The following is a 27,362-nucleotide window of genomic DNA, read 5'->3' on the forward strand; positions in this document are numbered from 1 at the left end:
TGAGACTGACTTTGAGTCAGTGGAGGATGATATTGGTCTGGGACCATTGGAGTTGTACTCACTATGACGCTGACTTTGGGTTGGTTGAGATTGGTCTGGGACCAGTGATACATACTCTGAGACTGACTTTGAGTCAGTATGATACATTCTCGATCATTTCTTCTTCTTCATAATTCGGACAAAATCAGAGTAGAACAAAACAATGCAAGAGCAGAGCAGAACAAAACAAAACAGTACAAATCAGTGCAGGGCAGAACAAGACAAAGCAGAACAGGCAAAATAGAGCAGAGCAAGGGTCAGGCTGTACAGGGCAGTGCATTTGATGGATGAATAGTAACGACCGATAGACAGATTGCAGATGAAGTTCTCCATGGTTGAGAGGGAGTGTTAAAATTGGCAACCAGGGCAAATCTTCATGTGGGTCATCTTATTCATGGCTGATAATATTTTTATTAGATTCCTCTCGTCGAGAGGTGTAGGATTGATATAAAGATCATCCGATTCCGATAAGTATTCATGGAGATATGAATTTATTTTGATTAAGGACTTATTATCAAGCCGACCTACAACTCATGTAGGCTCAGAAGCCCAACAGTCGCATCTATTCACCCACCAACGTTGTGTATAAATATAAGAGGACTTTTCCTCATTTGGACTCACTCATCTCATCACATCTCTCTCTCTCTACTGCACAGATATGAGTCTCTTCTCTACTGCGCTGAAATGGGTCTCTCTCTCTCACACATGTGAAGCCGGAAACTGTTGAAACTGAAGCTGCAACAGCAGAAGTAAAGATTGACTTGCGTGGCCTAGAAGATCTCCTCTTTGGAACTGTGTTGTAGGTTCATCTGAATCTCCTTTGAAAGCCGCAACTTTTGGTGGTGGAATGAAGTCAATCCGACGAACGGTTTGCAAGATATCGACTGCCCTAGTTTGAAGCCGGAAACCGCTGAAATTGAAGATGCAACTGCAGAAGTAAAGATTGACTTGCGTGGCCTAGAAGATCTCCTCATCTGAACTGCGCTGTAGGTTCATTTGAACCTCCTTTGAAAGCCGAAACTTTTGGTGGTGGAATGAAGTCAATCCGACTGTCGGTTTGTGAGATATGGTCTGCCCTAGTTTGATAATGAAGCCGCTAATGCTAATGCTACTGATCTAGGGTTTGCTACTGCTGTGATATGAATCAGATTTATTGTACTATTTCTCTCTGCTGAATTATTGAAGATAAAAGAAGATTTGATCAAAGGGTTTCCCCACACATTGTGGGGTTTGTCCCTGGCTAGCCGCCACATCTTGTGTCTCTTGTCTTGGCTTGTTTTCTGTCGATCGTTTAATATTCTATCTGCACTTTACTTTATGATTGCTAATCAGTGGAATATAATAAGAAAAAGAAGTAAACTGTTATAAGCATAGAACATACCATAACTTAACACAATTGCAAACTAGTGGCACTCAAATACTGAGGAGCACAGGGCAGTGTTGATAGCAGAGTAGGAGACTCAGTGGCAGAGTCAACAGCAATGCAGATTTCTCAGTGTACAATGCAAAGGCAGAGTCAACAACAGTGTAGATTTCTCAGGAGACAGCTGCAACAAAGAGACACAATTGATTCGGTTTTTTGGATGCTTCTCGGTTGCAGTCGTTGCAACAGCAACAACAGCTTGAGAGGGAGTGTTAGTTGAGTTGCAGTGCAGATGCAGAGTTGGCAGGGACAGATGCAGCAAGTTAGTTCAGCTACAGTCATTGTCAGATGAATCAAAGTTAGCGCAATAGTTGGTGGACATTGGCAGGCAGCTACAGTTGTCAGACATCAGCAGCGTGGTTGGAGGATGTTGCAGAGACAGGGTGTTGTGACAATTGTGCAACACTAGTTGGAGAGAACACCTTCCTCACTAAAAGGGAGTGTTATTTTTTGTAGCATTGAATGGTATTCTAGTCTCGAAACTTTGAGGAGAGGATAAAACACATGAGTTCTCCAAAACTTAGAAATCGTTTCTAGAAATTCCACATAGAGATGGCTCAATTATATTAATTGACCATAATTAAAAAATTCTCAAGTCTAACTTAGGAAAAATGGTTAATTAATAGTAATTAATTAAGAAAGGTGAGAATTCTCTAGAAATTCACATGGATCGACTTGGAGATGATCTCAACCATCGATTAAGTTTTAATCGTGGTCGTTGGAGTTCCAACTGGAGATTATAAGAAGAGGTCGATGAGTAGATTGAAAACACACCAATGAAGATACTAAGTTGCCTAGGCAAATTGAATTCCCAATAGGAGGAGTAATTCAGGAGTGGAGATTAAGCCAATGCGTGAGTAGCAAGTGGCAGAGGGGCAGCATAGCAGTATTCCACAGGAGTTTCCGATTCCAAAGAGTCAGAAAGACGAGGTCGAAAAAATTCTCTAGAAAGCAACACAAGCGCTATGCAGTTGCTTCAACATAATAGTTTGATTGCGCTGAAGGGTAGGTCGTTTTCAGTTCCAGAGGCCGGGAAGATTTTCCAGAGTGTCAGAGAGACAGTTTCCCAGTCATCAACAGGCAAGACAGCTTGATTGGCAACAGTTATAGGTTGAACATGAGATGGTTTGCGCAAAGGTAATGTTGCTCCTGTGCTAAATATTTGGACGACTAGCTTTTCAGAGGCAGTTAGATGTCATGATTGTGTGGAGATAGGGTAAAATCCCTTGGTATATTTTTGCCAATATTTCTCTTGGGTAGAATTGCCAATTTGGTCACATTTTATTGTACTTAAAAATTATGTTGCTACTTAATAATAAAAACACTCACTGTTGCACCGATTTTCCCACAATGCGTTTTTTCGGGGACATTTGTGCAAAATAACGGTGTCATAATTTTTGTGTGCGCTAGCATTTATCAGTTTCCAGCGTTTTTATTTCCGCGGAGTTTATTTTTATTTGTGAAGAAATTGCTAAACTGAATAATCAATTAAGTGAATTAATTCTAGTTGTTGCATTTCAAGGAATTTTCACATTCCTTATCCCATCCTTTACACAAATACTTGCTTAAATTATGGTGGTTAGTAACTTATGGTAAATATGTTATTTACGTGAGTATGAGCTATTTTCAAAGATCTTAATTTTAGGTGGTTTTTGTTGATTTTCTTTCTTTTAATTTTCTTTCTTCTAATTTAACATTTGATTTTATTTCTTGTTTTTATATAGTATTATAAATACATCAAGGATTATGAAAATCAACCATAGCTACATTCTTCAACATAATGAACCAGTGCTAGAGCTGGTCACTTGTGATGACAGTGATCCTCTTGAGGCATCATTCTCCACACCAACAGAGGCATAGATTGGAATAGATATAAAAGAGGATGGAGAAGAAAGCAATCGCAGTGATGTTCATTTTGCCGATGATGACACGGAGGAGGACTACGAACTCACTAGTTATGGGATTCCTCCATCTACAGCTCTAGCATCTATTCTATTGTGTATTTGCCATTAGCATTCCCACCTATAGTAATGGTGACTCAGTATCTATGTAATACACTTTGATTTTGACGACTTAAAGAGAAAATTGCAGTTTATGGTTCTAATTTCTTGTGTGTTTTCATTTGATCATCATTGATATAGTACTAGTTGTCTAATTGAATTTGTCATTTGATAAAAAAAAGGAAAATTCTAGTTGTTATAGATATGTAGAATGAATATACTTCGTGAAGCACCCAGCAAGATTATATTCTATAAAATCAGCAGTAGCATAGTTCAATCGATTAAGTAAGATAAGATAATTTTATTAACATCCGACAAATAATCACAAAAGTAGGTCAATTGGCCTGAAGAGTACAACCAGTATGAATACAATGTGAGAATGCCAGCACAACTCCTATAAAATGCCAAACATAATATGAAGAGAGAAACCTACATATATGTATAAAACCGGAACAAAGGTACAGCGATATAAAACACTAAGTAAGTTTGTTCAAGACTAGAAAGAGCCAATACAAGAAACTATTAAGACAGAGTGTGTGAGAGAGGGAGATCAGATGATGGGGCCAATGATGTCAAGGTCTCTTGAGTCTGATGTCCAGGGTGAGGGTGGTGAACTAGGCACTTGCTCGCTGTTGGCATGTTTTGGAACCATCAAGGAGCCTAGCTGCATACTCCTAACATCCGACGTCGAAAGAAGGAAACTCTAAATAGCTCTCTGGTTGCTCCTCTGGATCTAGGAGGGTTATATAGAAACTAATTAATCCACATAAGCCAACAATGGATTAAGTAAGCCATAAATTAATACCAAATTGTTCTTGAGAAAGATTGGGAAGTACACAACACAAAGAAAATGCAAAAAAGAAAGGCTGGAGTAACAGAAAGGTGTGTAGACCACAGACAATGTTGCCAGGCAAGAATAATGGGTCGTCATAGAAAGGCCAGAATAGTCAACGTGGTAGCTAGGATAGTGCATTGACAAAGTAAGATAAGGGAGAAACTGTAGCTATTAATGTTTATGTACAAGCACAAAAGATGCCTAGGACTATGCAAGATAGAATATATGGAGGAAAAAAAGAGACATAATGTTAATGCCCTGGATGACAAAACAACAGTCAACAGAACTAACAAATACATATAGTAGGATTTAGTAGAACTACAAAGCAGCAGCACAACAGGTGCAGCATTAAGTGCCACACAGCTATCAGTTGATCAATAGACCTATTAACTTTTATGAGCTAATATGAAATTTCCAAAACCCTGCCTAAGGTGTCTGAAAATGGAATCCAAAGCAGGCAAGCCTCATGCACAATAACGGTAGAAAATACTATGTTATAGTAGTGTGGTTAAAGAAGTACTAAGAATGATAAAAAATGATAACCCTCCAAACAAATCCTTTGTTACATACTCCTGGAGAGAAGGTTTGGTCACAGCTCTATAAACAAATTGGAAAACACAACAATAGAAAGAAAATCTGTAGAATAAGGCTTTAATGACAAATGTTAGGCTTTGGAAAGTAAAAAACTGCAGAAGCTACATGAGACAGCCCTAGTAGCACGTATAGAACTGACAAGACAACATAAGCAGATATATGATTGGCCCAGGTTCCAAACATCAGCAGCGCAGTATAGCCCTTTTTTAATCCTTGCCTGCCAGACTGCAGGTCTAAGTGCTCACTAAATGTATATAAGTTTAAAATAAAAATGTAAACCCCATACTGACAGAAAATTTTTATGAAGTATCCTATTTTCAGTGTCCTAATAGAACTTGCCTACTTTCCCCGAGAGGGCTATTCCATGTGTACATTCTGAATGCATTTCGATTTGAAAAGAATACAAATAATAAAAATCCTTAGTTTAGGTATGCAAGACTCACTTTTTACCAACCAGAGCGGAGCCCTTGAATGTCTCCAGCACTTCATATGAGCTACTATCCAAAGGAGCTGCAACTTTTTCAGCAGGAATGCCTTTTTGTTTGCCTCCTGCTTTTGTCCCCAAATCTTTTGTTTTTTTAACAGTACCATTAGGCACATCTGCTTTTGTCTTCTTCACTGGCAGCTGAGATAGTCGAGACTCAGCAACAATATAGATTGCTCCAGTTGCCTTACATCTAACCTGTCTATTGCTTTCAATGTTAGGAATCAATATGCCCCACATATTAATTTAATATATAGAAAGCCAAGAACATAAGAAGAATGAACACAACTTTACTAACAACTCTTACAAACTTTTAAATGTGTTGACTTCTAACACTTTTATTAGTCTCACCGTTAGCTTAGAAGGTTACCTGCAATATTAGTCTTTTTGATATTTCGAATGTGCATCACTAGGAAATAGTAACACTAGTGCAATTGAAGTACATAATTAATCTCACATTCAAACCAGTTATCCATTTTCAGTTAAACAAAGAAAAGAAATACCTAATAAAAGAAAACACCATAAGTTGAAACTTGCCAACTAAACTAAGATATAAAGACAAATGAACACTAATCCATTAATAAAAAAAAATTTAAGATATAATCATACCAAGACTATCAAGTCCCTAGAAAAGGAAGGTACTAATAATTTCCTTTGAGGGCAACAAGTCATTGAGGACAGTTAGAAAAGGCTACAGGAAACCAGGAGAACCCAGAAAATCAATGCAACAAGTCCAACATATACACAAACTACATAGAAGTGGGAGGTTTTCTTCTCTATATATTATCATTGATAAAATGCATCTTTGTAGAATTAGAATACTGCAATATATTTTATTCGACAGAGGAGAAATAGGATCTGGTTATTGTCCACACTACTATGTATCAGACATGTCATACTAAAGCCAACAGTTAGATTGATTATTCTACACATACAGTAGCATGAATAGAATTCTGTCCTACACAGTTAAAAGATTGATAGCAATACAGAGCACTCTGATCTGATGCCATTAACCAAGATGATATAACAAGGAGATTCTTGAGGGATTTGTGTTGAGTTTGACTAAGTTCATTGTGTATCCCAAACTTTGAAATTGCTTCTATGCAGACTATGAAGTAATTTGACGATTGTTAATGTTCAATGGTATAATTGGTACCTGTAGAAATTCCCAATATAGATCACCTGATAATGCAATGTACTAAAGCAAAATACTAAATCTACTTCTACAACAAACTTTGTGGAAGCTTAATCAATTTGAGCAAGATCAATTAGAACACATATAATAGAGAATGAGAAATCAATCACACATGAACACAGAAGAATACTCTGGGGAAAGCCTCAGCTAAAACCCTCCTATTTCCTTGCACAGTTTTTTCTGGGGTCCAATGCTGCCACCTGTGTGAATCCACATCTCACACAACTCACAAAACTCAGAAATAACTGCGCAATCCTAAAAGAGATAATTCCTTCTGCATGGATGAGTTTCCTATAGAGGATAAATCCTCCAACTGATAGGACATTGTCCCATCCTCTGATCTCAACTGGGTCTCTGACTGAACTGACATGCAAGAGTTATTCATGAGAGAATATTCAGTTACCTGGAGAACACTAATTACATGCATGCAAGCATTAATTAACTGAACTCACAATTCAATTCCACAAACTGTTGGAACTAATCTAACTGGACTTAACTCAGTTAACTGAGCTAACTAATTACAACTCATCCTTATCTCCTTAATTAATGGATAACTTCCTCAATCAAAGGGATAATTGTTGCATGTCCTCAATTAGACTTCATGTTTGATTTTCTTCAACTAATTAACTCAAGATGAATTAATTAATTATTTTTCAAACAGCGGCTACGATCAAATTCGAATTTTAATTCTCAATTTTAGTTCAAGGACTAACTAAAATTGGAATCTATCCCGAAATTCTATTTATAGCGATGTTGTTTTTAGCATTTCCATTTTATCATTCCTTGTTGCTATGTCCAACACTAGTACCTCAAATGTTATTTTTAGCATTTCTTGTTGCTATTTTCAACACTCCCTCTCAGCAAGAAAGGCATTCAACTCGAACCCGATCCTGAATCTTTGGAATGTTCTGCATGCAACACTTCTCCCTAGTATTGTTGCTCCAACAACTCTAGAAACAATTAAAAAAAAAAATCTCCCAACTGACCTCCTTGTTAGGCTAGAAATACCCTCTAATGTTGAAGCTCCCTCTGTCGTTGACAAGTGCTCCCTCTCTGACCTCTAAGCTGCTGCAACACTCCATGCATCTCGCACCGTTGCACACCTCTCTGTGCCATCCTGCACTGATGCAACACTCCTATGCCTCTCGCATTGCTGCACCCTGCTAGCTCTGCGCTATCTTGGGACTCCTACACTGATGCAACACTCCTATGCCTCTCGCATTGCTGCACCCTGCTAGCTCTGCGCTATCTTGGGACTCCTGCACTGTAGCTCTCTCTGTCGCTCCATTTGCATCTATCTCTACCCACTCAGCCAATCCTGCTACTCCTCGCCGAGGTTCCCGTAGCAAGGTCTAATCCAAGACGCTGGGTACCTCGAGGATCCTGACCCTTATTCAGCCTTCATGAGACTATCACTTCACATCGCCCCACCTCTCACATGGAGGTATGGATGCATGTGATCCATCTTCCCACTTGGCTCAAAATTTCCCCCTACTGGAGGTCTCTGCATGAGTGGATGCCGCCACTTTGTCTCCTCTCGACTTCTCTAATTGTGGTTGCTCCACAACTTCCTGAAGTTGCTTCTCCAATTGTGGCTCCTCCACAATTGTCTAAGACTTCTTTTGTGACTGCATGTTGAGAGGTAATTTAATCTCCCTCTCAACCACCAAGTCTCCAACAATTGCTTTGCTCCTCAAGGCTTTGCATGCATCTTGAACCTCAAGAGCATACAGATTCTTGACTCGTGAACCGATCTGCTTCACTTGTCTCGTGGTGATGTGTCTAAGGAAAACATTTCCCTTACTGAAGACTACATCATAGCCTTTGTCTTCCAGCATCGCAATCGACACCAAGTTTTTCCTCGGTCCTGGCACATATTTCACATCTGTCAAGGCAATGCGAGCTCCATGCTCCCTCTGAAAAGCAACCATGCCTACACCTGAGACATTATACTTTTCCTCATTACCCATCTCTACCAGTAACTGGAGGTCTTTCTCCTCCAAGGTACTCAACAAACTCTTATCGTCGGTCATGTGGAATGAAGCTCCATTGTCAAGAAACCAACCGCAACCCATCATCGATGAAACCATGCATGTGATGAGGGTGAAATCCAATTCGAACTGTGAGGCCAATGCCTCACCTTCTGATCCTTCCAAGGATCTCTTCTTGGATTTCTTCTATGGACAATTTGTTGCATAATGGCCCACCTCATGACAATGAAAGCATCGCACTTTCATTTTGTCAATCTTCTTCCCACCATAGGAAGAACTCGATTTGGGATAAGAATCCTTCTCCTTCCCTTTCTTTGCCTTATTCGCTAAGGCGCAATTTTCTTCATCCTCCTTGAATGAAGAACCATCTCTAGTGCTTCTCCTTATCTCCTCCTGCATCAGATCCACCACAATCGTTCCCAATCTGGCAGTTTCTCTCTTCCATTTACCAAGTCTTGGTAGCTATGCCAGCTCTTAGGAAGACCGAGGAGAGCAAGACTCACCATGTCATCATCAGCTGTCGTGATTCCTACACTTCCAAGCTCATCCCTGCAGGTGGTGAGCTTGTTCAGATATGTAGAGATCGTGTCGCCCTTTTCACACTTGATTTTTCGAAGCTTGTCTTTCAGCGCCAGCTTCCTCTAATCGTTGTTGTTCTGATATAGATCCTTCAATGTTTTCCACATTGAAAACGGTGTCTCCTTCCCATGGAGACTCGAGACTATGTGGTCTCGAACTCCCTCCAGAAGGATCCTCCTTGCTCTAGCCACACATTCCTTCCATTCCGCCAATTCTTGGGCATTAACTGCTGCTAGCTTGGGGACTTCTTGATCAATGAAGTCCTTCAAACCGTTGTTCTCTAATATCGCTTCCATGCAATCCTTCCAGGCTATATAATTCGAGCTGCCATCCAGGGCATACTCGAGTCTCAAACCGTTGAATGCCATTGCTGAAATTTGAGATGTGATAAGAATTCAATTTCTATAATCAGGAACTTCAAACTTCTCCTTTCTTTGTATATTGTTCTCCGCTTTGATCACCTTTGCTCTAATACCATGTAGAAATTCCCACTGTAGATCACCTGATAATGCAATGTACTAAAGCAAAATACTAGATCTACTTCTACAACAAACTTTGCAGAAGCTTAATCAATTTGAGCAAGATCAATTAGAACACATATAATAGAGAATGAGAAATCAATCGCACATGAACACAGAAGAATACTCTGGGGAAAGACTCAGCTAAAAACCTCGATCTCTGTATTATCATACAAGTGGAAATATCTTTGGATTACACAAAGCTTTAGCTCACAAGCTATTCAACTCTTAATACAATCCCTCAATGCTGCTCATAGACAGAAAAGACAACACCTGTGCCTTCCTTCAGTCCTCCAAGCCTCCTATTTCCTTGCGCAATTTTTCCTGGGGTCCAATGCTGCCACCTGTGTGAATTCACCTCTCACATAACTTACAAAACTCAGAAATAATTGCGCAATCCTGAAGGAGATAATTCCTTCTGCATGGATGAGTTTCCTATATAGGAAAAATCCTCCAACTGATAGTACACTGTCCCATCCTCTGATCTCAAATGGGTCTCTAACTGAACTAACATGCATGAGTTATTCATGAGAGAATATTCAGTTATCTGGAGAACACTAGTTACATGCATGCAAGCATTAACTAACTGAACTCACAATTCAGTTCCACAAACTGTTGGAACTAATCTAACTGGACTTAACTCAGTTAACTGAGCTAACTAATTACAACTCATCCTTATCTCCTTAATTAATGGATAACTTCCTCAATCAAAGGGATAATTGTTGCATGTCCTCACATAGACTTCATGTTTGATTTTCTCCAACTAATTAACTCAAGATGAGTTAATTAATTATTTTTCAAACAGCTGCTAAGATCAAATTCGAATTTTAATTCTCAATTTTAGTTCAAGGCTTAACTAAAATTGGAATCTATCCCGAAATGCTATTTATAGCAATGTTATTTTTAGCATTTCCATTTTATCATTCCTTGTTGCTATGTCCAACACTAATACCTGAAATGCTATTTATAGCATTTCCATTTTTAGCATTTCTGGTTGCTATTTTCAACACTACCTTTATCTCATAAAAAATCAAAATGTCAAAATAATTAGGAATTATTCCATTTTGGATTTCATGAACTTAGTCAAGCATTTACATTGCCACTGTAGAACCAAAAGTACATATGTTGACTTGCAGACTTGACATATGCATCAAAATTATCTTTTGCAGTGAAAAAGTCTTCAACGCCAATGATTTCTGATGTCTATGGCATTTTTTGTGCAAACTTTTTCATACATGCTCTTATATCCTCGTAAGTATAAGACCTGTTCCCATAAGGTTGAATGTCTCTAGTCCTAATATTAGTGTCCTAATATATAGTAAGATTATTTGTCCCATTTTTATTTGAAGTTATCCCTGTTGTACTCCTACCCTTTAACATTTATGTGGTATAATAGATAATTTTATTTTAATTAATGTCTAACAAATGAACACAAAAGTAGGTCAATGGAACTGAAGAGTACAACCAGAATGAATACAATGTGCATGTTAATGCAACAACTAGAAAATGCCAAAAATAATACAAAGAAAGAAACCTACATAAGTATAACATCAATACAAGGTTGCATAAAGCGGGAACATTGGGAGGGTCATTTTCCAAAAATCCTTTGGAGTGGATCGTCTCGGGAGTGTGTGTGTGTGTGTATTCAAACACACATCTAGAATGCCAAATTAGTTGCTAAACATAAGATTTTACATGCATATTTCTATGTCAATGAAGATAGAAATGGCATCCATAGTACATTAATAATTAATCATTTGAGCACCTACCATCTAGAACCTAGATTGTATCCATTACAAAAAAACATACAAAATTTTAAGCCATATAATAGAAATTAGACCATTGACTTATGGAATGAAATAGGTTATATAGCAACTATCAATTATAACATGAACAAATAGTTATATTTACAAAATAGCTCATCTACACACCAAAATATGAAACCCAAAAGGTTCAAAACAATAATGAGAGCTAGTTGCTAAACAACTCTCTATAAAAGAAGTGTTCCTCAATTGTAAAGCACCCATGTTGCCAAATGTTGAAATTTTGGGGTAGCACCACCATGCATGTTCCACCACTCCTTGGCAAACAATCTTCCACTATCACTTATATCGAGATCCCCAACATTAGCATCATCTTTCATTCTTTTCCACTTGTCTAGCCTTTATCTCTACCTCGATCTTGTATCACCTCCAAAGCCTATGTTGCGTGTTCTATTATACTTGTTACCCATGTAACCTGATTTTCTAAAAAAAATATTTTTATTTGATTCCCTGTACATTACTACATATGATATGCATAATTAAATGTGTTCTACAATACAATGCTCTCATGCACAAGGGCAAAAGCACATAACTATACCATTATTTGCTATGCATATGCAACAAAAATAATTACATAATTAATTACAAAAGAATTCAAATAAACATTTAAATTAACACTTATCTGATTAAAGATAACAACTGGCTACAAACCTGAGATATTCCTCTCAACGATAGACCACGCTGCTCATATTCTCTCAACAACGAGTCACCCCCGAGTTGAGGCTTCGACCCCACAGGGCAACAATCACACCCAAGTAGTGCACCCCCTTCTCTGCACTAGTAGTCCCTTAGGTCGCGCCACTACCTCTAGGGTGTCTAACTTGACTGGTCAAGGATGTCTCGAAGCCTTGTGGCTTCCAAGACTTCCTGCTACCTTGAGTGGTCTCTAAGTACCCTCCAAGCCCTCACACTATGGAACCAATCCCACTTGTCACATGGCCATCCCTAGTTTGCCATCAAGGCGTCTAGTCCCTTTCCTTCGTCAAATCATGCAGTATGTGTGTTCCATAGCTCCAACATCCTCACTTTTATGTGCATGTTTTTCATTTGACATGTTGCACCCCTTGAATTCACTTAATGGACTTAAGTGAAAAGCATGTGCTCATTAAGCCATACAAAGCCCCCTTTTTAACACACATGGAGTCTTAGCCCGCGATACTCTTTTCATCCGATTCAATCTGCAGCAATAATGTATTTTATTAATATGCATGTAATTTCATATTTACAAAACTCGACTTTATGGCCCCAAAAAATATAAAAACATATACACACAAGCACACTAACACCAAAGGTAATCCTTAGCCCACCAACCTAATAGATATGTACCAACTCGCCAACCTAGATTTTGTATGTACATGTTTATTTACAATTTGGGGGTCAAATCGAGGTATTACATTCCCCTCCCACTTATTTATGCACTATCCTTAGTGCATTACATATACATATATATACAAACAAAATTATCCAAAAAAATGAGGGTACTCTGCCTTCATTGCATCCTCATGCTCCCATGTAGCATCTTCAAGACCGAAATGTGTCCATTACACCTTTACCAAGGAAATGCCTCAATTCCAGACACTTAGACCTTCCTATTCCAGTCCCCCTCAGCTCCACCTAAATCATATTCCAATCAATTACATGGTTAGCATCAAGAACATACTTTAAGCAATGAAATATGAAACACATTATGAATATGCATGGATGTTGGTAATGCAATTCTATATGCAATTGGGCCAATCCTCTCCAAAATTTCAAATGGCCCACAAAATCTAGCTACCAACTTTGCACAGCTACCCAGTTTCAATGAGTTTTTCTTTGCCTTCACTCTCAAGAAGACATGATCACCAACTCGAAATTCCATGTTTAGCTTGTTCTTATCTGCATAGCCTTTTGGTCCATCTTCGGCAACCTTCAAATTCTGATTGATTTTATTACTTGCTCTTCCATTTCCCTGAGTAAGTCTGGCCCAACAATGGCCCTATCTACTGGGTTGTCCAAACTCATAGGTGTGTTGCATTTCCTACCATACAAGGCGTCAAATTGACTCATCTTCAACGATGATTGGTACCCATTATTAGAAGCAAACTATGCCAAAAGTAAACTCCACCAAGTGTGAATACTCTTCCGATTTGGATGGTTCGTCCATCATATACATTCTTAGTGTATCTTCAATCTCCTAATTGACTCTTTTTGTTTGACCATCTGAGTTTCGAAGGTATGTCTTGCTAAAGTTTGAATAAGTTCCAAATCTCTTAAATAAACCTATCAAAAAGTTTGATGTAAGCTTGGGATCCATGTCTGAAATAATTGCCTTGGGCACACTGTTAGACACCTAATCCTTAGGGATTGGCTAAGAAATTTGTAAATATGTAAATTAAGGAAAATTGAAGCATTAGAATAGGAAGAGACCTTAGAATATGAATCCCAAAGGACACACCTACTCATGTTATATAATCATGTTTACATTAATGAAAAAACACATTTGGGAGTCACTCCTTGGCCTAACATGGTATCAAAGTCACAGGTCCCAAATTTAGGCATTTATGCCCTGATCGATAACTCCTTTTCCATATGCTCAGTTCTTCCATATCTAACATCTACAATCATTCCTACACATCTTTCTCACAGCCTGACTTAACATAGCAAGTTCACTCCTTGTACTCCTATCCATTACAACTTTGTGTGTGTGTTCCTTATGCTCTACAACTCTTTACGTGTTACAGTTCTCGAATGTTGGAAAGGTTATGTATTTTCTATGTGTGTTGCATCCCTTAAACACTGGAATGATTATGTGTTTTTCTAATCGAGTGTTGTTGAGTATAAATGAAGTTGGCTTGAAGGTTTTGTCGTGTTGAAGGTGCCCTCTATCCTAACTCAAATTCCATACCTGCATACATATTTATTCATACCTTTGGCACTAGTTGAAAGTTTGTCAGTGCCCTAAACTGTTTGGAGATATTATGCTAATGTTCTTCAACTTCTCTATGCAAACTCAAGAAACATCCATCTAAAATTGCATTTTGCCTCTAAAGGAGAGCTGGAATGGCAAATTTAGCGGTTGAATGACCTACTCCAGAGGATTATTGGAACGTTGCATACATTATTGAAGATCTTTGAGAAAACAAGTCTACCATTTGAATCAATGACCTAGGGATTGGTGTCAATTGCCCGACAGCAAGAATCAATATAGTGAAGAATAGTGAAATCTAAGCAAAATGATCTAACATTGAAGTGCCATTGCTTGTGGTTGAACAATGCTCATTGTTTGTTACGGTTCAATATATATAAAAATCGCTCCTGGCCTCGAAACCCCTTCTAGATTTGACAAAGAAAAGTTTATTGGCTTCCTCAAACTTGCTATGCCAAATGCATTCCAAGGAGATATAAGGAACGTGAATTGAACATAGGGGAATGCAATTGTGTGATCATTGTGTTGCCCAATACTCACAGGGATCATCTCCATGATGTCCCTAATGCACGTTAAACTAAACGGCTAGATATGTTCTCATTTCAGCGAGTGTCGTGAGATGAAGCATTGTACATGATCTGTGAAGAATAAGCCTCCTACACATTTTCTCTACATGATTGATGAAATGTGCATCTAATATATTTGTGAAACAAGAAGTTCTTTCAGTGGAGTGTTATCTCTATAGTTGTTACATGTTGCATTGAAAAAGTTATGTGGACTCAAAGCAATATTTGAAAGATGCATTCTCTCATCTTTATTATTGGCGTAGTGCTAACTGGCACGGAGAACTACCAAGAATGGTAAAGAAAACAGACACACCCTTATTTTTAGTGACTTATGGAAAGGAATTTGTGAAAGAGAAGGTGATGATGCACCTGTCAAGCCCACATCATACAAGGAACTAGCCATTTGGGGGAACAAGGACAACAAGGCCTATGCCTAAATAGTTGCTTCTGTAAATGAAGAGGCGAGTATCATATTATTCCACTTACAAATGCTTATGATGCGTTGAAGAAGTTAAAAGATTTATATGACTCACACTCAAAATTGGAAGTGGTTTAATTGATGATTAAGCTCTTCAACCTTGAGTTCAAAGATGATGATCATGTTGCCTCAAAATCTAGCAGGTCTTGTGAAAGACCTCACAAGACAAGAGCCAGACCAAGGGACAACACTATGAGCTGGTGGCCCATTGTCACCACAACTCACCACCTCCTACACGTTAGTTGACTTTCACCACAAGGGAGGTTTCCCTATGTTGGTAACCTTGTAGGTATTCAAAATCTGTGGCTTAGAGGTGACAAAGAATAGGTTCAAGAATGGCACTCAGCGTAAGGACAAGGCTCAATCCAACAAAGGCATGCCAAAGCATGCACTACAAGAGGCCTATTTAGGGCACTTATTACCAAGGGTTTTATAAATAGGCAAAAACAAAGGCTTACCAAGGTGCATAAGGCCAAGAAAAGGCTTGTTAAAGATAGATATGATCAACAATTAGAGAAACAGGCCTTCAAGAAGCCCTAAGTCGAAGCCTAGGATTAGGTTAGCAATTACCCTAGGTGAAAATTACCTAGGGCTCCTGATGTCAGCCCTAAAAGAAAGAATTTTCCATGCAAAAGGGTGGCTTTCAATGCAATGAGGCTTAAACCACATGCATAACCCTCCTACAAGCTAACACACCTATAGGCTAACGCACTCCTAGTTAAATTCAGCCTTACCCCTAGCCTAATAGCTTCCCTTGAAGGGCCAAAAATGTGAGGAGAGAGAGAAAAAGGCTAAAAGGTTATTTTCTATGGTGTGATCACCTATGTGGATGGTCAATGCTTGATCCTTAAGTGATGGAGCCTAAGGAAGACCTAGTAATTGAAATATCAAACCCTAGTATGAAGTAAGGGCAAGAAAAACCCTAGTTTTCAAAACCCTAGCTATCACTTTATGAGGGGATAAAGTCATAAAGAGAGCTTAACATGAAGATTGATTCAAGGGATTGTTATACATTCTTTTAGTTAATACATGCAATAATTTGCCCGGATTCCATAGAAAAATATTCAATAAAACTAGCACATAGGAACCCTAACAACAACCATTCCATGCAATAATGTTAAAATTGGCAACTAGGGCCAAACTCCATGTGGGTCTATTTATTCATGGCAGCTAATATTTTTCTTGGATTCCTCTCATTGAGAGGTGTAGGATTGATATAAAGATCATCCGATTCCGAAATGTATTCATGGAGATATGAATTTATTTATGTCATGGGACAATTCATCAATGTCGGCCAGCAATCAAATTGTCCCCACTTGTGCTCAACGTTTTAGTATAAAAAGAGGTGGCTAGCTAGTCATTTACACACACTCTTCTTGTGATCTCTTCCTCTCCACTTGTCTTTGGGTTTTGGTGGGAGGAGAGATCCTAAGAGATACGTTGCACTAAGAAGAGTTGCCCTATATGTTGCCATGGGTAAGAAGGATCTACGCAACTCCTAGAAGAAGATGCCCTAGCTCTACACATGCCCTAGATCTAGGATGTCGTCAAGTAGGTGACTAGGATATGTTGGTTGCAATAGCCCTCAACGCAGTCATGATGGAGCTGCCCTAAACGCAGTCAAGGTGAAGACCTAAATGCAAACCTAAATGCAGTCATGGCGAAGAACTAAACGCAAACCTAAATGCAGTCATGGTGAAGACCTAAACGCAGTCATGGTGAAGACCTAAACGTTGTCCATAAAAGATCTACACGTTGCCTTAAAGAGATCCCTAATACGTTGTTCTAGATCACAGTCTGAGGAGGGCTTTCATGTGCCCTAAACTACTATGAGTGCAAGCCCTAGCCGCAGTCCTAATGGGAGGACTATTGTCTTACCCTAGCCGCAGTAAATGACAAGATTTGGCCACAGTCCTGGGGATCTCTAGAGCTACGATACGCTGCCTGAATGGTTCCTAATCTGCAGTCTCAAATCTGCCCTAGCCGCCGTAAAAAGAGAAGGTTACAATCACCAAAATAGAGGATTATAGGAGTTGTCCATTTGCGCTTCTAACCGCAGACTTATGTGTCATGTTGGTGCCCCAGACGCAGTCCATGAGGAGGATCGTTTAGGAGGACTATTAGAGGCAGTTTAGGAGGGTTGTTAGAGTCAATTAAGGAGGATTGTTAGAGGACTTGGTTGTTGTCCTAGAGAAGCTCTTCGCTGCCTGAATATGAAAGAAGCCTAAACAACCATAGCCTAGCTGCTTTGCTAGGCTGCAAGCCATAGCAAGCAGCTAAGGTTGATAAGTGTAAATAGTTTGCAACATATTGGATGTTGTATGTGCAGCATAATGATATATATTACAACAAGCATGGATGAGTGTATGTTGGATGCAGCATGGTGTTAGAGACAGCATGTTTAGTTGCAACAATGATTAGTGCAGCATGATGAATGGTGCAGCATAGTGCACAATGATAGTGGTGCAACATATAGGTGATAGTAAGGATGGGTGCAACGTGGTGCAGTATGGTGCAACACAAGTATGGTGCAGCACAATGGTACAGCATGGTGATGATAGGCATGGATGTATAGCAGCAACACGATGCATTGCACCAGCTTGTTGATGATGGGTACAACATGATGATGAGGTATTGCTCTGTGATGGGAGCAGCACAGCGATGACAGCGGCTTAGTGATTGGGTGCAGCACAATGATGAGAGCAGCTTGGTGATTGGGTGCAACATGGTGATGGAGTCACCTTGGAGGATCAATTCAAGCAATATGCCTTCACCTGAGTTCAAATTAGCTGCCTCATGTGCCATCTTCTTAGAGAAGATCTCTGCTCTTATTTAGATAAGTCAAAATGTTGACTTTTGATGTATATGTACTATCCCTCTCTCTATTGAACTATTGAAGAACATATAAGAAGAATTGATCAAGGGTTTCCCCACATTGGGGTTTGTCCCTGGTTGGCGCCACATCTTGTGTCCTCTTGTCTTGGCTTGTCTTCTGCGATTTATGTTTATGTTCTATCTGCATTTTACTATCATGCTAAATGTGATTGCTAATCTAGAATTGATATTGAGCTAATATGGAAAATTGAAGTAAATTTGCTATCAGCATAGAACATACCTAAAATTAAAAAATAACCACTCAAAAGATAATCAATAACAAACTTCCTTATAAGAAATGCATGAATAAATCCTTAATTATCCCAAAATGATGTCTCTACAACAAGAGCTAGTCTCCAAAAGCAAAATCTCTACAATAGATCACATCTCCACACGAATACAAGACACTTTTAGCTAGGCCAAAATCCTCTAAAGAGATTGAATTCTCCACAAGTGATGATGAGAAATGAAAATGAGGTGACCTCTATTTGTATGAGATCTACCTCAATAAATTTTAACTAATGAAGCCCCTAAAACAAGTTTGACATGAAATAAACCTTGGTTATAAGCCAACCCACTAGCTAAAAGATAAAACATGTCATTAATGCCCATACATGTGAATTGTAGCCTCATAAATGTTGACCTCATACACATTTTGGGCTCCAAATTCCATGCCAAGGTGTGATGAAGGCTGAGAAAGTGTCTATGTTCCAATATCATCCAAAATTTGAGGAGTGTCCCTCAAATCCACCTCAAGTCCTCCTTTGGGGCACATCCAACTGGGGTGTCACCATGTCATCTTCGTGGGTCTCCAACAATCAAAACAGGGCCTCCTCTCTCCAACATTAGGGCTCCATCGAGTGCAACAAGCCATCCCTAGTCTCTCAGGGAAGACCATCCTCATCTAAGCTTTGAATGATGGCATGCCCATCAAGTAGTGTCAAGGCCATCCTGGGGGCATGTTGGGTCCAGTAGTGCCATCAACAAGAATCCTTTATGTCGGGTCAAAGTAGACCAACGTCCTAGGTCCTGAGGGTGCTCTAAGACATGTAACATTTGCTCAAGTCATCATGAGGCCCAATGCTCTCAACGTTGCATCTGCCAAGTCATCTATCTCTCTGAGAAGGCCTCGATACATATGGAGTGGGTACCTTCAAGGCTTGAGTTATTGTGGACCACCTGACAAAACCAACATGAACTCAAGTGAAAGCAACCATCCATCAGAGACTAAGATTATAAGAGCATCTAAGTGGACCAAGCTCGAATGTTAAGGGCATATTAATACTTCAAACAAGGATCACCTTCCGATATCTAACTAGACCACATCCTGTAAAGGTGTTCCCTGCCTTGATAGAAGTGGCTAATTATCAACCCTATGAGGTGCTTCCAACCCTCATGAGTATGACATTTCCAAGGTCAACCCCTCAATTAATATGTGTTAGTGTAAAGGTATGGCAACAAAGGGGAAAAGGCTTCATAGCCACGTGCCATGGTCAAGGGGACTAGCAGATGGGTAGTCCATGTCTTGAGTGTATAACTATAAGGAGGGAGCAACTATGGAGGCATGAGTTACCCTGCTCAGCCTGCCTTTTTCACCCCTCTAGTGCACCCTTCTACTTTTTCTTGATAATCCTTTGTATTATGATGCATAGCTCAAGGGTTAGAGCTTGCTCTTTATGATGTAGCAGTTTATGTTACCCCTTGAAATGAGACACTTTATCACTCATCAAGGTTGGGACATGCAAGGGTTTTTTATGTAAAGGAGCATCATGTGCTTAGGAATCGGGTTACGGCTAATGAGGAGGGTAGAGCTCATGCTAGGCTTTTGCCCACATGCTAACTTGTGTCTCGACCATCTTTTGCATTTTGATTCTCTTTTTTTTTCTTTTGTTGTGGCCATGATATGTTTTCCCATTCTTTTAAGCTGCATCAACCTCCACGGCAATGTTTTCCAACCCTACTCAAGGAGTGTATACATGAAGGTGCCAAATCCCAATGAATCAATGACAAGTTAGACCTAAAGAATGGATGTGGTATATGGGACTTGTAATGAACATGTTATCTCAATCTGTGTTCTCCAAGTAGTGCCCCTCCTATAACCCTAAGGCCTCAAAGGAGGTCCAACTAGACGAGGGCTAAAGATTAACCCCTCCAATAAGGCAACAAAATAGATTGACAGTCAAGTTCAGTAGTCTTCCAAATCACCCCTTTATCCATGCTAAATGACAAAACAAACAAGTATAATCACATGATTGCAAAATGATCAAAGTACCTTTTGGATAGCAGCCCACCTTCATCCAAGTGGAAATGTCAGATGGTGAGAGGTATGTGGTTGATGCAAAGGGCGAAGTCACATGGTATATCATCATTGAATTGTGAATATCAAGCGTCGTTGGCTAGCTGGCTATCCAACTGGTTGTCAAATGTAGGAGAAAAGTTTTCTCCCATGGGGGTTATCCATTTTGGTGGGTAACAGTTCCCTTGGCCCTAGCCTCGGAGATTAGAGCAATCATGCGTAATGTAAAAGCAACTGGTGTTAAAATGGACATTCCTCTCATAGCCTTTGTCAAGGCCCTCTATCCTACATACTCTCGCTATCTTAAATCCTTACAAGTTAGTGCCCAACTTACGGACATTACTTTTGACACCATTATGGAGAAGTTTGCAAGACGGGAGAAGGCTTTTGGGAAGAGAAAGATAGCTTCTCAGTCCCCTATAAAAATGTTGTATCCCTTGCACAAAAAGAGAAGAATCAGTCACAAGATTCTCCTAAATGAAGAGGCAGTAGAAGAGGACGTGTAAAAAAGAATCACAAAGGCAGTAGGGGTAAACATCATCAAGGAGAAAGGTCCGATATCCACTGCTTTCGTTGTGATAAAAATAGATATGATGCATCCACATGCGAAATCCCTTGGGAAAGAATCAACAAAGAACGCAAAGAAGACACAGGTCAAACACCAAATCTAGCAAAAGGTAAAGCACCTAAATCTACTCATTACATTGTTTCCCATTGCAATATTGGAGTAACTAAAGATTTGTTTCATACTTCATTTGCTTCTAGGAAAATGCATGGCTTCCTAACACAAGTGCAACCTACCACATAAAGAAAGAGTTGAAGAAATGATTTGAGATGACAAATTTAGGACACTTTCACTACTACTTGGGCATTAAAGTGACTCAACATCAAAGTTATATTCCCCTCTCAAAAGAAGTACATTGGAGAATTGTTGAACAAGTTTGACATGGTTTAATGCAATAGTTTATCCACTTCAATGGAACAAAATCTGAAGCTCACATCTAAAGAAGGAAATGAATTTGAGGATAAAACTAAAGTATAGACAGCGTGTGGGAAGTCTTATCTACGTCACCACTACCAAACCAGACATTTCATTTGTTGTTGGAATCCTTTCCAAGTTTATGCAAAAGCCTTGGTCTACTACAAAAAGAGTTCTAAAGTACTTGAAAGAAACTCAAGACTTTGGACTCAAATATTCACAGGTGGATGACTTCAGCTCAATTGGATATTCTAATTCAAATTTTGATGGAGATAAGGAGAATGGAGTGTCTACTTTAGGCTATGTTATAAGTCTTGGATCAGGAGTTGTCTCCTATAGGTCACGCAAACAATCAATTCTAGCAAATTCCACAACAGAGGCTGAATATGTGGCAGCTACAGAGGCAACCAAAGAGATTGTGTGGCTCAAGAAAATTCTTGAAGATTTGCAAGAGAAACAAGTGAACTCTAGTCCCCTTTTGATTGACAATACTTCTGCATTAAGTTGGCCAAGAATCCCAAATTCCATGATCGAACTAAACATATCAACACAAAGTATCATTTGATTCAACATCATATAGAAGCCAAGACTATTCATCTACGACATTGTTTAAAAAATAAGCAAATTGCAAACATCTTCACTAAAGCACATGATAGAGAAAGTATGAAAGATTTAGAATGATGCTTGAGCTCACAAACACCCCTTCAGATTAAGGGAGGAATGTTAGACACCTAATCCTTAGGGATTGGGTGAGAAATTTGTAAATATGTAAATTAAGGAAAACTGAAGAGGTAAAATACGAAGAGGCCTTGGAATATGAATCCCAAAGGTCACAAATACACATTCGAGAGTCATTCATTAGCCAAACACACACCATGTAACCTGGCAATTTCCTTCATATAAATTTCAGCAACATTTGTTGCCTTATGTGTTGACTTCATTGGAATAAAGTGGGCAGCCTTAGTGATTTTGTTCACCACTACCATGATGGAATCATGTTGCCTCATAGTCTTAGGAAAATTTGTAATAAAATCAATAGAAACAACTTCTCATTTCCACTTAGGAATGGGTATTGGTTGTAGCAATCCAACTGCTCGTCTATGTTCAACCTTAACCATTTGGCATTCTAAACACTTGGCTATATAATAAACCACCTCCTTTTTCACACCTGGCCAAAAGTATTGTTTCTTGACTATAGAGATTGTCTTTTGGTACCGTGGATGTCGAGCATAAGGTACCTTGTGCATCTCATTCGACACTATTTCTCAACCTCCGAGAATTTGGCACATAAATCCTACCTTTGTGCAAGAAAAATCCATCTTTTCCCTATTCATAATTCCAGAACTTTGGCTGTAGATTTCCTTTTATTTCCATGTATTGTTGATCTGAGTTTTCAGCCTTTAAAATTCTGATTTCTAAATCAAATCTACTACATACTCAATCAACCTGGAACAGTTCGATACCAAAGCAATCCCAAACCAAGCAAAGGGCCCAGTTGACTCAATTTGTGGTCAACTTGAGTGAGTCCAGATTCGATTCAGCCAAGTTTGAAAAAAATGATTCTACAACAAGCCATCTATTTTTCCAGGTTTAGCATGTCTAAGTTGTGAATAATGAAAAGTATAAAGCTAGGACCATAAGCTAGAGCCAAACCAAGATCTAGTTCTCCATTGAGTTGTGCTTATAGTCATAATGATTACAAAATATGAAAAGAACAGATCTCCAAAAAGCTAAAAAATAAAAATGCACCCACAAATTAAGAAGGAAACAAAGATGAAGACCCACTCTCAATTTTGAACTGCAACACCTTTAATGACAAAATTTGTTGATTATTTATGCAGAACTCAAAGCACATCTATGAACAATTCCACATATTACGAACAAAATATCTTATAGTATCTACAAACAGAGAGAATGATTCGCAAACAAGTTCACGTTACAAACCTTTACATAGTCAAAAGTTGCATTGACACATAAAGCAAGATTACTAGGAAGTGTCCATGGTGTAGTGGTCCATGCTACCAGGGCTCCACCGATTGCTTCATCTTTTAATGGAAAAGACACCATTATTGCAGGATCTGGCACATCCTACAAAAAGAAAGTTTCAATTAGAGAGAATCTGTCAAAGTTGCAGTTTTAACAAGTTCATCACAGATATTGTAGATGTAGCAGATAAATCAACTTATTAAAGTTATAACACACCTTGTAATTGAGTCCAGCTTCAAAATTTGACAGAGGAGTCTTGCAACCTGTGCTGTATGGCATTACCTGTTATGGGAAGAATACATGTCAAAATGTCATAGGCTTATAACTCATTTTAACAAATGTTAAATGAAAGAGCTATAAAGAATTCCAAACAAGAAATATATAGGGTGAAATTCTAAAGATAACCATTTGGCCAACTGTGAATGCGCACTAAATGATTCCATCAAAATTCAAAACTCCTGTAAACACAGTTTTAGTGCTTATGGGAACACATGCACTTGACCTGCTCAAAAAAGAAGCATGGTTGGTATATCCCTTGTTAATTAGGCAGCTACTAGAAATACTCATGGTGCAAACAAATCTTGCATGCCTGACACTGAAACAGGCTAAATTTTAAACTACTTGTAGAGGACATTCTTACGTATCAGCTGGGACTACAAAACTACCTTAGTTTCTTATACTCTGGTTTTCAATTTTTTCTACACATCCTGTTGTATTATTGTATGGTTTATGTTTATGCTTATCTTTTTGACATCCTTCAAGGCCTGACTTCATCCAAAGGACCCAACTATTCTTCCAAAACACAAATTTCATCATAATTTAAACAAAATATAATTGTCATAGATATTGCGCTTTTAATTTGTTATGTGCTAAAATTGGCAACTAGGGCCAAACTCCATGTGGGTCACCTTATTTATAATAGCTAATATTTTTCTTGGATCCCTCTCATCGAGAGGTGTAGGATTGATCTAAAGATCATCCAATTCCGATAAGCATTCATGGAGTTATGAATTTATTTGTGTTATAAGACAATTCGTCAAGGTCAGACAGCAACCAAATAAACCCCACATCTGCTCAACGTTTTAGAATAAAAAGAGATGACTTGAGAGTCATTTCTCACACACACTTCTATCTTGATTTCTCTCCACTTGTCTTGGGTTTTAGTGGAAGAGAAATCTAGGAGTGGAAGCCCTAGACGTTGGAGGAAAAGAGGCTGCCCTAGACGCAGATAGAAGGCAGCCCTAGACACAGATGGAAGGCAGCCCTAACACTATCCTAAGGCAGCCCTAACCTACACTATCTCAAGGGTAACCTAGCCACAGTCAAGAAAAGGATATACGCTGCCCTAATAGGTCCTAGCCGCAACAAAGTCATGGGTCTTTTGGAGGACTGAGCTGTTGTTAGGAGGGCCTAGGAGCTGGGCTAGAAGGCAGCAATACAAGGCCTACTTCAGCGAAGGAGAAGGGACATTAAGGTCACCCTTGTGACCACTTGAAGAGGCAGCAAGGTCCGTGTGAAAGCCGCAGGCCTGTAAGTATTGTTTTGATGGTCAAAACAGCCCTCTACATGGAGCTGTAGGTGTCTCCTCAACCAGCGAGGTCACCTACCTTGTAAAGAAAGGGAGGCCACATAATTCAAGGTGAGTTATGGGCTGATCATTGGACTGCTGTAGGTTACAGGAGGGTGCCCTAACCAGTGACCGAATTCTATCCATAAACAGCAGTACAGAGGTGTTGGATGTTGCCACATAGGAGATGCAATGTCACTAACAAATAGGACAATGGGACAGCAGCAGGTTGGGACGGCAACTTTGATGGGTCAGCGCAATGACATATTGTGCAGCAGTGGCACAAGTGAGACAGCAGATATGACAAGAAAACAAAGTGGGACATCAGCTATTACATGACAGCAGCAAGCATGGATAGCATGGCAAGCATGGACAGCATGACAAGCATGGTAGGCATGGCAAGCGTGGACAGCATGGATAGCACTGACAAACATGGTGCTCCAAGCACATGAGACATGTTGTATGACAACATGGTTCAACAATGGCACATGGGACAGCAGTACAGCATAAGGTGCAGCAATCATGAGGTCCAGCATTGTAATGATGGGTGCAACATGGTACAGCACGGTGAAGTGCAACATGATGCAGCACAATGATAGGTGAAGGAGTTACCTTGGAGAATCAATTGAAGCAGCATGTCTTCAACTGGTCTCATGTATCATCTTCTTAGAGATGATCTATGCTCTTATCTAGATAAGTCAAAGTGTTGACTTCTGTTGTAAATGTACTATCTCTCTCTGTCTCTTTGCTGAACTATTGAAGAACATAAAAGAAGAATTGATCAAGGGTTTCCCCACATTGTGGTTTGTCCCTAGCTAGTGCCACATCTTGTGTCCTCTTGTCTTGGCTCGTCTTATGCGATTTATGTTGATATTCTATCTGCAATTTACTTTAATGCTGATGTGATTGCTAATCTGGAAAAGATATTGAGCTAACTGTGAAAATTGAGATAAATTGCTCTAAGCTAGAACATACCTAAAATTAACATTATGTGATTGAAAAGTTGGAGATATAAAGATGGATTCTAGTTGAAAATAAAATAACAAATTAGATGGATACCATTAAAGCTCATTATACCAAATTGGCAGGAGCCTGAGCCTACAAAACTACCCTAGTTTCTAGGACTCTGCTTTTCAATTTTTTTATATGCATCAGATTGTAAGATTGTACAGGAAATGTCTGTGTTTATCATTTTGACATCTTTGGAGACTGATCTTGGTCCATAGAATGCTAAACTTATTCTCCAAAAATAACAAATTCACGTCAGTCAATATGTAAAGTAAAAAACAATCAAAATTTTCAGTTTTCTAAGAGTTTAGTTCTGTGATCGAGAAGCTCCCTTGAGATAAGATGAAGATAAAGAGTACAACCTGTGGAATATAAAAAAGAAGTGAAAAAGCACCCCTTAGAACTAAGTTAACATCAACAGAAAATATCTAAGATCTGTGGAACAATCCATAAAAATGCCAAGAGAACTGTGAAAAAACGGTGACCTGGTTCCCTACTGCAGCAACTGATTAAATTTCTCCTACTTATTAATTTCTGAATCAAGTTATTTACAGTGTTACACAATAAACATTGAAATAAAATCTACTGCAGCCTTCACAACATAAAATATTGTGGAAACAAAATAATGCACAGGAGAGAAATAAACATACACAATAACACCATTGTTTTTGGGCAAACATCCCCGGAAAAACCCAATGTGAGAAAACCGGAGCAGCAACTGAGGGTTTTAATTATTATGCAACAGTTTTTGAGTACAAATCTTTAGATGCCCAGACTAGCAATCTGATACAAAAAATAAACCGGCAAAGAGATAGTGAGAAATATTCTCACACTGTCACTGGCGATCCGAATCTGATCCAGGCTCTAAATGGCTAGCCCACGCTACCTTTGCGTGGGCTCACACAGTCACTGCGTCATAGCTTCTAAGAGCTATGTCACCCTTCCTGCTGATCGATTTGCTAACTGGAACTCGACTCTCTGGCCCTCCAGTCTCACACCCCAACTTCCGCACTAGATCTCGACTGCTCCTAGCAAAATTACAGACTCCCTCTAAAGCACTGTGCTGCCTCTCTGAACCTCTCGTTGTCTTCTTTGCCTTGCACTCTCCCGAATTGGAAAAATCCCCTCCAGTCTACTATCCCTACCCCTCATTGCAAGAAAATCGCTTGATCTCTCTTCGGCAACTCAGCGTTGCTACTCTTGAGAAATTTAATCTCTA

General features: G+C 39.1%; 1 protein-coding gene across 1 annotated transcript in view; it reads right to left on the minus strand.

Moving 5' to 3' along the window:
* Nucleotides 1-27,362, minus strand: part of LOC149156938 (isoleucine--tRNA ligase, cytoplasmic-like) — a 322,103-nt gene that overhangs the window by 284,225 nt on the left and 10,516 nt on the right. Inside the window, exons 2-4 of the mRNA XM_089438854.1 lie at nt 23,785-23,850; nt 23,527-23,670; nt 5,335-5,573 (exon numbers count right to left, since the gene is read on the minus strand). Coding sequence (XP_089294980.1) covers nt 5,335-5,573; nt 23,527-23,670; nt 23,785-23,850 — 449 coding nt within the window. The remainder of the gene's footprint in view (nt 1-5,334; nt 5,574-23,526; nt 23,671-23,784; nt 23,851-27,362) is intronic.

This window comes from Pinus tabuliformis, chromosome 9 (assembly GCF_031772625.1).
Source record: "Pinus tabuliformis cultivar Carrire ecotype Pingquan chromosome 9, CPIR1, whole genome shotgun sequence".
NCBI lineage: Eukaryota > Viridiplantae > Streptophyta > Pinopsida > Pinales > Pinaceae > Pinus > Pinus tabuliformis.